The sequence below is a fragment of the Trichoderma evansii genome (assembly GCF_050947405.1).
Source record: "Trichoderma evansii strain SZMC 28006 chromosome Unknown GGI43scaffold_1, whole genome shotgun sequence".
NCBI classification, from domain to species: domain Eukaryota; kingdom Fungi; phylum Ascomycota; class Sordariomycetes; order Hypocreales; family Hypocreaceae; genus Trichoderma; species Trichoderma evansii.
This window is the reverse complement of record NW_028145205.1, coordinates 2,119,743-2,131,601: the sequence shown is the minus strand read 5'-3', so window position 1 is coordinate 2,131,601 and position 11,859 is coordinate 2,119,743. Positions and strand designations below refer to the sequence as shown.

Here is an 11,859-nt window from a genome sequence, read left to right as displayed (position 1 = left end):
CCGACGAACGAATCGAGACAGTGGTGCTGGGAAACGGCTTCTCGCCATCACGTGGCTCGTCTTCCTCCAGCAGCCGGGGACGGCGACAAACCCCCCCTCCCCTGCCTAGCTAGCTCAAATCAACTCACCTTGAAAATCGGACTACGGAGAGAAATGGGTAGATACAGGGGAAGGGGAGGAGAGAGGGGTTCAGAAAGATGCTCAACAGGGGGGGTTTGAGCGAGTTACAAGTATTACCAGTATAGGTATGTATGCTAGACTAAACTCGCTGCAGGGTTGTACGCAAGCGTGTAAGTCCATCGGTTTGAGCGAGAGCCATGGGGGCGTGATGGAGAGATGCAGATGAACCACTGGCATAGCTTCACGACGAGTTCCGTTAGCGATGGTTACATATGGAGCCCATTCCATGGGGGGCGATGAGAGAAAAGGCAGCTGGGGGCCCTGGAAAGAGGGTGTTGCTATCAAAGGGCAAGGAGGCCTTGCTAGATGCTATCAAGGGACTGCTGGCTAGCACAGACACTTGGACAGACAGCCAAGGCTCGACAAGAGACGCAAGGCAAGCAGGCATATCCCAGAGGGTGCAAACAGCTTGGGCGGAGTACAGCCGAGCTGTCTCTTGGTGTCCTTGTACTCTAGCACAGCATCAACCATCCGGGGTCCCTTGGGGCTGTCGGCATGTGCCTGTGCTCGTGCTGTGAGTGAGACGGAGCCGTTTGACGAACATGGCTCTGGCTGCCCCCATCCACTCCCACGCAGCGACAGCCACAGCCATGATGGATCATCTGTCATTAGTGATTGGCAGGACGGGGTTGGACCAAAAAAAGAGGATTTGCTCTAGCGAGATGGCTGATCGATAAATTGAACCTACCAGTCTGCTTTGGGGTGATTTGACTCGCTAACTAGGCGCGGGCGGTGTTAGTGGCTGACGGCACCTTGATTGGCTGATTGGCGGACGGCGGAAAAGATAGAAGCCTCTGCGAAGGATGATGGAAGTTGTTTATTCCGTCAATAAAAAGCGCCAGGTCAGAAACGGGTATCTGGGAACGACCAACATCACAACGGCGCAACGCTACTGTGCCGTGCCGCGCCTCTACACAGACTACAGTACAACGATAACACGGAGCATCACTAGCAGTGGCACAGACAGCTGACTCTCTTCCTGCAGCGAGACTAGGTCCCCAATGCACCAATCAAGCCATGGGTTTTGCGGAGTAAGAACCTAGCAGCAGGAGCGGCAGCATAGCAGGCACAGCCATGTCAAAGGTAGTATTAATTAGATGCACTTTGTTTTTATCCCTCCCCCCCGTTCTATACGCCGCCTCTTGTTTGGGCGATTACACATGTCGGGGTGAATCCTTTAGCATACTCGCCGTCACATGAATGACGTCAAGAAAATATGGGGGAGGAGAGAGGAATGGTAGTATCTTCATTGACCTATAATTAGAGGGCGTAAAAATCCATGTAAAGAGGGCAAAAATCAATATTAAAGGCAGAAGAAGGGGGTGGGTTTATGTAACATAGAACCATGTCTTACGCTCGACTTTGTTGTAAAATAAAAAACGGTATCGAAATAGGCAAGGGGAAGCAGCTGAGAGAGGCCACAAAACGCCAACAATGACACGATGTGATATGGCATGTCCGGTCACAAATCCAAAGTGTGTGTTACACACAAACAAACTAGCAGCGCGAGATAGCCACAGGCACAATGATGCACACCCTCCCCCTTCACGCTCTTTCATCCCCCTACAGATAACTCTCTTGTGTGGTGGTTTCTCGTGGGGCAAGACGAGAGAGGCACTGGTGGAATCTGCAGATCCGCCGCAGCCCGGCCGCCGTTTGCTCTACTCTATAAAAACAGTCCACGATTAAAATTCCCAAAAGCAGGCTAGAGAGGGGTCCCTTTCCCCCTGGCTAAGTAAATTACAAAGTTCAAGGCGAGACTCCCCCAGTCCATTTCTGACAGCAGCTATCCAGGGGGTAGGGGCTGAGACCCTTGCTGTTCAAGGCTGCGGATTGACACTGTTGCTCGACGACTTACACGCCGGCCCTGGTGTTGACCGGTGTTTTAACGCCCCTTGTTCTACCTTGACGCCATCACCTTATTCATGCTAAATACGCGCAAAAAAAGGCCACTTTTTGAGTCAATGGTCTTTTTTTACAAGTCGTGTACAGTATGATTCTCTTTTATCTGCTCTGTGATCATGCGGGTTCGAGAGCAACAGGGACCGGCAAGGCGAAAGAGACTAGGTCCAGGGCTGCACGAGTTGTCGCTCCACCAGTAAAGATGGATACGCCTCTCCCCTCGTCCGTTCCGTCTCTTGGGCTCCCCTTGCCGGACCGAAAGTAAAGTGGCTTTTTTGTTTTGTCTTTTTTTTTTTTGTTTTGTTTGATGTATATCTCTCCATCGGATGGATTGTAATACCCAAGCCTCTGGGATGCTGGTATTACAAGCAACAAGCACATGTAAGCCTTGCCATATACAGGGCCAAAAAAAAAGAGGCGAATATGCAGCCGAGGCACGCGGCCAGACAGGCATTTTGATACAGGGCAAGGTACATACATAGCCTACTTTACTGACCTGGACAGGGAACAAGCAAACTGCTCCCAAGTAAGGCACTCGTAAGGTACGCATCTACAGTGCCCCCGGAGCAACGGGACAAGGTATGGTTGCAAGGCCAAAAGAGCCGCCGCCACAACCGCAGCTACTACGGCTGGAAGGGAGGAACCTTGAGGTGGTCTTTGCTTCTCGGCCCAGGTCCGTGGATCAGGGCAACCGAGACTACTGCTGTAAGTGTTTTGTGAGACACTTTGGACCTCCTTCCATGGTCCTAGTGCCGTTATATTTCTGGCGATAGGTCTTAGATATCAAGCCAAGCTAGTCGATTGCAGGACCCGTTGATGTTCGCTCTCCCGAGTCAGTCTCCCGAAAGCAGTATAAGCATAGTATCCTAAACTGACTAGATGTCACCACGGTCCATACAAATCTAGCCTTTATTAGATGTGTAGTCTTGGCCAGCCACGTGCCGTGTGCCGTGTTCCTGGAATCCAATCCAATTCCAGCTCTGGATGCGTTCACGGTGAGACTACGGAAACGCTTTGGCCGTCTTTTCCGCAGGACTTTCCTTCTTGATCACTTCACATGCTTTAGATTCCTAAAAGAGATTAATAGTAGAGGGACAGAGAGATCGTATAGAAATAGGCCGGTTTTGATTCCCAGCGACGTAACATCCCGAGGGTAAGGTATTTCCCGACGTTCGGGAATACTAGTTTCCCGCAGTCCGTATTATACAGCGTTCACGCATGAAGCCAGGTATTTCCACATCCGGATATGCAAATCACAACTTCAATGCTCTGTCCAATACCTATTATCCCGTACCTGGGCACCGGAACGCATGGCACGACATGGCATTACATCGCGTCAAACTCACCTTACTCTTGTTTTACAGTATTCCCTTTTTTACCCCTCTTGCTCTCCACCACCGCCTTGGCTTCGATGCCATGCAGTGACATGCCATTGACGATGAAAAGGCCAAGCTAATATCATGCTTTACAGCTTCCTCTCGTCCAGGTCCGGTCCGGTCGCTCACGCCACCACGCCTCGGTATAGCAAATGGCACTTAATCTACAGCTAAGACTCGAACTACCGAAACTAAATGAGTCGACCGAAACTCCAGAATCTTTTCTTTCCGCGCTCCTTCGGACGGACTCTCCCCGTAGTTCAAACGCCGGCTGCCAGCCACACGTTGTTCCATCCGCGAATCCGACTCGACAAAAACACCTCGCTTGCCCCTGATTAGGAAAATTTTGGATCTTTCCACTGTCATTTTAGTGCCGTCGATGGAGCACTGCCCATAAATTTTAACGGAGCGTCCGATTTATCGCCCTATATGCTTACATCTTGGGACGGCCCTTTTTTTTTTCAATCTTTTATCTAAACGCCGCCTTGCATTAGGTTCAAACGTCCTTCGACGATGGAAAAATAAACCATCAAGGTCGACCGAGATGGGGAACTTTTTCCGTACAGGCAACATGGCTCACAGCCACGTTTTATGCGTGATTACGCACTATTCACGCGCTTAGGGAGTAAGGTCAACAGGAAGAGGCGTCTGTCTTTTCATGCTGTGCAGTACTAAAGCCATTAGCCTCGCAACAATCAGAGTTTAGGACGGTGAAGCTACAGTAACTTCGCCCCCGGACGAATCACTCCCTCCTCCCCCAGATCGTGCCCATCAATGAGAGGCCGTGATCCAACGGCATTTGCTGGACGGTGTAAGCGCCAGTGGCATTGTCCGTTCTCCAGTTCTTTTTTAGTGAGCAGATCCCCCATGTAAAAGTGCCGAGGCGGAGGGCGTCCGCAAAGGTTCTTGTGCGTACTGGTATAGTAATATCTGGTGAGGTACGGAGAGGCTAAAGAAAAATGCCCACACTCGCCTGTTTTTCCAATTCGCGTAAAAGGTGATATGCGATATGCTACCAAAGGTGTCCCATCTTCAACGGCCCCTAGTCCTCCCGCGGAAACAGCACACCAATCATCGCATGGTGATCTGCGACATTATTCCGCCATGTGGCATAGCCATATTATAATTGTTCTTTTTTTATAGACGCGAGGTTTGCCTGATTACTTGTCTTTTATCAGCCGGTCTGGGCCTGGGGATCTGCGTTTTGCCAACCGATAAGCTTGATAGAAAGCTCTCCATTTCATATACGAGGCTTCGAATCACATCATGGCAAGGCCTTCGGCTATGGAGCAGCAACCATAACTATACACCCTCCAGGCACCAGGGGACATGCATCTGCATAACCTAAATCGCACCCAACACTAAGAAACTCGCTTCGTAGACTTGGAAAGTCAAAAATAGTAGAAAAAAGCAAAACTCACGATACTACACAGTATACATGTATACAGCCACATAGGCAGAATCCCGTAGGACACGTCGCAGAAACTAAACGATTCTTACACGAATGAATAATGGCCCTTCCCCTCACTTGCACTTAACAAATCCGCCTCCACAAGGCAAAAAAGAGTAAGCCCTGCGCTCAGGCCACCGCAATCTCTGTGCTTACGCCCTCTTCTTTGATCTGATATCTCCTAGGGCCCTCTCCATCACCTGGTCTACCCTTTTTCCCGCCCAACCCGGGTCAGCCAATGAGCTCCAGCAACCAAGGCCGATGCATGAAAAGATCCGGAGTTTTTATCGTCGTTTGGTTCATTCTGGCTAACACCAATGCCTGGCCATGTTGCATCTCTGCCATCTCTGCCTGCTGGTCCGGCCAGCCCCCTAGGCAGTCGACAATAAACCCGGTAGCATACACTGCATAGTTCCCAGTAGGACTCTTACCGTTCACAGTATCATTGCCCGATTACATGTGCGGTACTCGTATCGGTAGCCGACGAGTACCCGCAGCTCCCTCCGACCTTATTCCGCCCTCTGCTAAACCAACCAGCAGAGTTCAGCCGCGGAGAAGTGCTGGGGGGGCCTTGGCGTTTGGAATAACGATTGTTAGTCTCGCGGGCTTGAATCATGAACAGACGGGATATTCCATATATCACGCAAAATAGCACAGTTTACGGCAGCAAACTAGGAGCAACAAGGAAAGAGGGAAGCAAAAAGCAAAGAAAAAGAGGAGGAAAATAATCCGAAAATGTAGAGGACCAATAAAAGTATCATATCACGGAAAAAATACGTGGTCACCTCATCATCCCATACCAGTTTCTTACCGTAGCATTTTCTCGCCAGCATCTCCCCCGAACCGTCCCGTCGGCCTGCGGATGAGCGTCTACCGACCCGTTTACCAAGGTAGCTACTGTAAGCCCTCTCTTTCTCTCTCTCATTCTATGTGCCTCACCCTCACCGATCCGTCATCCATTATTTACGGGTGAGCCGCGTTACATCGACTTACTAAACAATACTAATAACGGGATAAAGATTCCATGTGCCCCAAAGAACAAGCAACCGCACGCCCAGCTAGCTAGCCGACTTGTTGCCATGGAACCATCCATTATCACATCTTCATCCGTCCATTCCATCTCACGCCCCCATCCGCAGCATCTCCAATCAGTAAAAACCTTGACCAAAAGTGGAAATAGGCAACCAACCTACTTGGATGTAGCTTCAAGAAACGGAGAGATCATCACAAACGAGCAGGTAGGGACCCTGAAAATCTCACAATGCATCGCTGTCCGTCCACGCGACTGTCCACCTAGCTTAGCTCGCCATTACTAGCCTCACCTCACGCTCGCTCTCTCTCGCTCTCTCTTATTTCTCCCTTCCACTCCTACTAAAGTCCTGGCGCCCGCTGCCATACACAATACCGTCTATTGAGCTCCGTAATTATCCGTGCCCTTTTTTAACTTGATTATTCCGCTTACTGCGAGCTATCTCGTCAATTATTCCGCTTACTTTGAGCCATCTGCCGAATCAATCTTCCGTTCCCACAATGGAAAACGTAGTGCCAGTACTAGGCATAACAAAGAGATTGAGAGGGAATAAAGCAGAGCTACCGCTACTAGTGCCCCAAGTAGGAGAAAAAACAGCGCTAATATCATATCTAGATTTGTGCTACACGCCACACCCTTCATGGTCGCTCCAAGCTAAGCTAACACATGCGCCGTACATCCATCTGAATTCCTCCAAGATACGGCGGGCCAACGACCACCCTCCATGTCATCATCCTATTTCCCTTTTGAAAACAACCTCGCCTCTCTCTCTCTCTCTCTCTCTCGGACCTCTCTCGGGTGTCTGTCAATCTGGTAGCTTCGGCTGGCCCCGTTCAACAAACACCACACGCCCCCCTACTCTCTCATCAGCACCGCTGCCACCGTATTCTACCACGTAGTACAAACCATGTGAGAGCAGTGCTACCCAAGAACTAATATCAAATCCCCTCTTCCATGTCTATTTTTGTCTTGCCAGTGAGTAGTATCGTAGTGCCTGGTGCCTGGCGCCTTGTGCCTTGCAGCCGGGGGTTCAAACCTCTCTCCATCTGCGTGGACGCGAATACGGCCGTCCTCGCCCAGCTTGCCCGTTTTCACCCGTTTTCTTAGATGGGGGCCTTTTGCTATGGACTTTTGAAACCGGCATCGCCGAAAACTAGCGTGACCAGTTCGAGCAGATATGCCAGTATCGTACGAACCGTAATCTGCTATCCTATCGTATCAGCACAAGAGTCAACGTGACATCGATAACAGCTATCTCGGCGAGATAAAATCGATTTATGCATGCATATTTGTTCTTCCATCGCCGAATAACATCTGCATCTAGAATTCACCACGGAGTTTCAAGCAATATTCTTGGTAGTTATCAAAAATTTAATTCCATTGTTGTAAAACGCCAAGGTTATGCCAAGCTGTTTATACCCGCTAGATAATGCAACTAACTCATTGAGATTCCCAAAACTGGAATACAGTACATGCAGACATTGCCGCTCATCATCAAAGTCCATGCAGGACAGTAAGCTATTGTACAGAAACTGATGCCCATTTTTTCATCGCGTAATACCATATACAAGTGATTAACCAAAAAAGAAAAAAAACAAAGGAAAGAAAAACCACAAAAATATGTACAATCAAAACAAGGAAATTTTTTTATATCAAAACATAATCCACTCAACCCCGGCGCCTGGTCCGCCAAGGCACTTGGTCCAGTTGAAGGGCCCTCGGCCAGTTCCTATAGCGTTGTAGTAGTCAAGCTTTGCGTCGTTCTTGATCTCCCCTGACCACAGTTTTTCCAACACGTCAAGAGCTGCCAGGTTGTTCATGTAGCCAGATCGACTCATGATACCACGACATTTCTCACGGATAACGTTCTGCTGTGACTCCACAATGCACTCTGACCCTGCAATAAACAGCGGCCATAGTAAAAACTTTTCTGCGGAGCTGCTAGTCTCTAAGCTCGTTGCGTGATGAACAACATGGCTAACAAGATTCTGGAAGTTGGCATGCGTCGATGATGTCTGCGGGTTTGCAAGGCGCTCGGAGTAGAGTAAAGCTGCATATCGAAATGCTTCGGAAACAGCTCCCAAGTCCCGGACCTGTCCTGTAGTCGGTGATCCTGGAAGTGACTTGGCCAATGAAGATGCGTCAAACTGCCAATCTTGGAGCTCTTTTCGTGCCGCTCTCCACTCTGTCCAAAAAATGACTCGGCGTTCATCAAAGGAGATGGAGGAATACATTGCAGAAGCAAGCATTTCGTCATCATTGAGTGTAGTACCGAAGCCATTTCCATCAAATCGTGGAGTTGGGGTTGATGCCTCGCCCGCGCTGTCCTGTTCAGATGGCATCGATTCATTGATACCTTGCACAGACCGATGTTGAGACAAAAGATTGAGGCGGCCCAGCTTCCCAATTGTCTTGAATAGCGTTCGGTCGCATCCAATCATGTTTTCGCATCCCTCAGGTAGATCCTGCACATCAGGAGACACGCCTTCAAAACCAGGCGCCAGCTGCGCTTCTCGCTCATTGATGCTGGCTGAGATGGCATCGAGGTAGGTAAAGAGAGTCTCCATCCATGAAGAGTCTTTGGATGAGGCTGGTTCTCGAGATCTCCTCATGGCCAGAATCTGGCGTACGCCCACAAACTGGGTATGGAATTTTGCCACGCCAGATTCGACCATTCGATAATGGCACAAGAGAAGGATCGTTGCAAGCACTGAGTCGTGATGTGATCTTATTGGGTCGCTTAGTTGCCGATTCAGAAGATCTACAGCCAGGTTGCGATGCTGCACCTCTTCAGATAGCGATTGATCCTCAATCTCCGGCCCTGGAGTGGCCTCAGAAGCCTGCTTCTCCAGCATCAGTGTTGTAAGCAACTCCCGTGTTCCGTATCCCAAGCTCAATCTTCTCTTCATCCGCAAATTGCAAGCCGATAAGGCACAAATCGCATGCTGCACACTTGGATTGTGCAGAGCAAGGCGGAGAACGTGTTCTCTGAAAGGGTTATGAGGGCCATCTATAAAGACCATAGATGGGGCCATTGTAATCTTGAAGTAATCCATGAAAAACGGCATCTTGGCCAACAGATCCGTCTTGGAGCCAACCTGTCCAAACCATTGCACCTGGCCACTGCTATGGCGCCTCCGCTGTTGTATTTCTTTTCGTGCAATTCGAGGTGTGGAACCACCACCGGCACCCGCATCGACTTCAGGGACACCTGCTCGCTTATTAGAAGGGAAAGGCCGGGCAGGGCGCCATGTGATGCTCACTGAGGCTTTCACAACCCCGCATAAGTTTGTGGCCCAAGTGCGACCCAAAAGGATCCATGTGATGGCTGAGGGCAGAGTGAGGCTCTGAGGGGGCGTAGACGAGCCCAGGATATGAGGTTGGGGCGCGGCAGTGGTCAAGGACCAGCACGGTAGGAGGGCTCTGCGCAATCGGAGAGCTGTGCTGTGCAGGATATCCGTCATACAGGACGTTTGGGCTATGGCTGAAGGGGATCTCTTCGCGCGCATAAGATTGGCTCAGAGGAGAGAGGTAGTCTACCTCGCTGCCAACCGACTCGCATGAGGAGGAAAGCGCGTCAGTGCTCAAATGAAGAGGAAACCTAGCATATCTCGGAGTCACGTCTGGCGAGTGCACAAGGCTTGGAGAGTATCCCCAGCTGCTCTGTGTCATCGGCGGGGTGTGGTTGTGGTGTGAGATAGAGAGGTAGTCGTACGCGGGGACTTGGTAAGCCGGAGTAGTGGGCGTTGAAGCCGTGTGCGTGGTTGAAGGAATGTCAATGGGGCTTCGAGACAAGTTGGTCGACAATGAAGCGGCGCTAGAATGGGCCCTTGCTCGCGAAACGGGCGACTTCTTGGGCTCACGAGTGACTGGAGGGGCCTTGGCAATGGGCAGGGATAGACCACGAAGCTTGCCACGGCTGGCAACACCAACACCCCAAGTGAGCTGAGTCTTATAGCCCGAGCATTCGTTGCCAATCTCAAGGCATTGAGAGCAGTAAGGTCGGCGACGATCGCATTTGACATTGCGTTTCGAGCATGTGAAGCAGTCGTCTGCGGCACCACCAGCAGGGGCGCGTCTTCTGCGCTTGCGGATGGTAGCAGAGGTGTCCTTGACAGCCACAGCCACGGTAGGTTGAGATAACGGAGCAGTCATGTTGATGTGAGAGCGGCGGATTTTCGGGAGGAAAAAAATATATGTATAACAAAGATTGTTGGTTGGCTGCGGAGCTAAGATTCTCTGAGTCTTAACTTAGATGAAAGGAGGGGCAGATATATTGTATATATATATATATCGATGCTTGATGCAGTCGAAGATATAGGGATAACTTGAAAAGAGAGGGAGATAGAGAGAGAATATAAGATGGAGTAGATTGTGACAATGAAGCAAGTTATGCCGAGTGTCAAAGCAGCCAGATGAGGACGGACATGATGAGGGTTATGTATGAATGAGAGGGACGGATATTGTGTGGTGTGAATCGGCACAAGTCCTGGACCCGGCTGATATGGAGTGGCTCACACAGGAAAAAAATCATGACCAGGATAGCACTTCACAGTAGCGGCAAAGGCAGTGGCAGCCGGGGCGCTTGTGCCATGGATCGTGAGCAAGGGGCGACTGCTTTGATGGCGGTGGGCTATCTGGATATGAATCCCCGTACTGCAGTAAGAGCAGCGGCCCTGGACAAAGAGGAGAAGATCAGCGGGACTGGCACATGAAGAGAGACTAGCGAGGCCGGGATTACATCTCCAAGGGGGGGCGTGCAGAAACGGTAACCCTGGCTCGGGCCCTCTTGTGAACTAGCCTCCCAGGACTCTGCAGCGACAGGGACCTCCAAGTGAGAGCCGCAGACGGGGTGGGTGGTAAGGCATGTGGTGCATGATGGGGAAACAGGGGTGGGCGATTAGGGCCGTTCTGTCTTTGATGCTAGTACCTTGTCATCAGGGCCAGCCGGGATACGCTTAGATGGGGGTCGTCGATTTAGGAGGGTGTACGGTAAGGCGTGAGGTTTGGAGATGGAGGCGGAGGGTATAGAGACGCCCTCTATGGCCAGTTCCGCTGCTAAAAACAAAATGGAGCAGAAAAGAGCAAAACGCCAGCCAAAGATGCAAAGATGACTCTACGCATTCCAAGAGTCAATGCATGGACTGGCATTGGCACATGGACAGTGCCTGTGAATGTGCTTCCGCGCAGACCACCCCCCCTCCCACCTCCCTCCGCATAGTCATAGTAGCAGCAGCATAGCTTGCTAAGCAGTAGTCCTGAGGATGAAGAACGGTTGAAACTCGCAGCCATCCTCTTTGGGCGCAAGCGAAACGTTTCCTCTCGCTGCTATCTTGGATGTAAGATGAAACTTGTAATCATATGTTTCTATTTCTATCCTTCTCGGTCACGCCGTCGCCGGCGAAGCAGCCATTGAAGCCTCTTAGCAGTACTACTCCCAATTTCAATTCCTTTGGTCCACAGCATCAGCAAATAACCGAGGATGTGAAGCACGGAGTAGAAGGTGCCGTTATTATGGTGCAAGCAGGCGGGATGCCCCTCGAACGGAGCAGATAGAGAGAACAGACGGAAGCAATAACGGACAGCTGCCCCTCTACTCTCTCGGGGCCACTCTTCACTAAGAAGGGATGAAATCAGACAATGCCCTTGAGCCTGGTTTGGCGCACAGTAGCTGGGACGAGACCGTGTACTCCGGAGCGCTAAGAAGCCCCGGGAGCGTCTACCATTTGGTGTCTAGCGTTGCTGTGGCTCCAATTGCACAGGTCCTTTTGCAAAATCCACTGCGAGCCCACTCGGCGCCGGCGTTCTACCTGTACACTTGTACGCAGATATGCCCCAAATGACTGTTAGCATATCGCTCGCGCACTCGGCCGCCGCATTGCCAGTATCTGGGTACCTGAGTGCTGAGGCCGGTCCTTAGA

At 50.7% G+C, this 11,859-nt stretch overlaps 1 protein-coding gene across 1 annotated transcript; it reads right to left on the bottom strand.

The window, feature by feature from the left end:
* Window positions 1-7,479: 7,479 nt before the first annotated feature.
* Window positions 7,480-10,544, bottom strand: GGI43DRAFT_21571 (transcription factor domain-containing protein). The gene is made up of 2 exons (XM_083200264.1): window positions 9,202-10,544; window positions 7,480-9,149 (listed from the first exon to the last, which is right to left on the bottom strand). The coding sequence occupies exons 1-2, from the start codon at window positions 10,091-10,093 to the stop codon at window positions 7,591-7,593; spliced, it is 2,451 nt and encodes an 816-aa protein (XP_083066312.1). The 5' UTR covers window positions 10,094-10,544; the 3' UTR covers window positions 7,480-7,590.
* Window positions 10,545-11,859: the final 1,315 nt, after the last annotated feature.

Bases quoted from the DNA above. Each gene is read 5' to 3' on its own strand.
- GGI43DRAFT_21571 (XM_083200264.1), bottom strand. From the start codon at position 10,093: ATGACTGCTCCGTTATCTCAACCTACCGTGGCTGTGGCTGTCAAGGAC. The intron at 9,150-9,201 runs GTGAGCATCACA...ATAAGCGAGCAG, and splicing joins GCGGGGTTGTGAAAGCCTCA to GTGTCCCTGAAGTCGATGCG.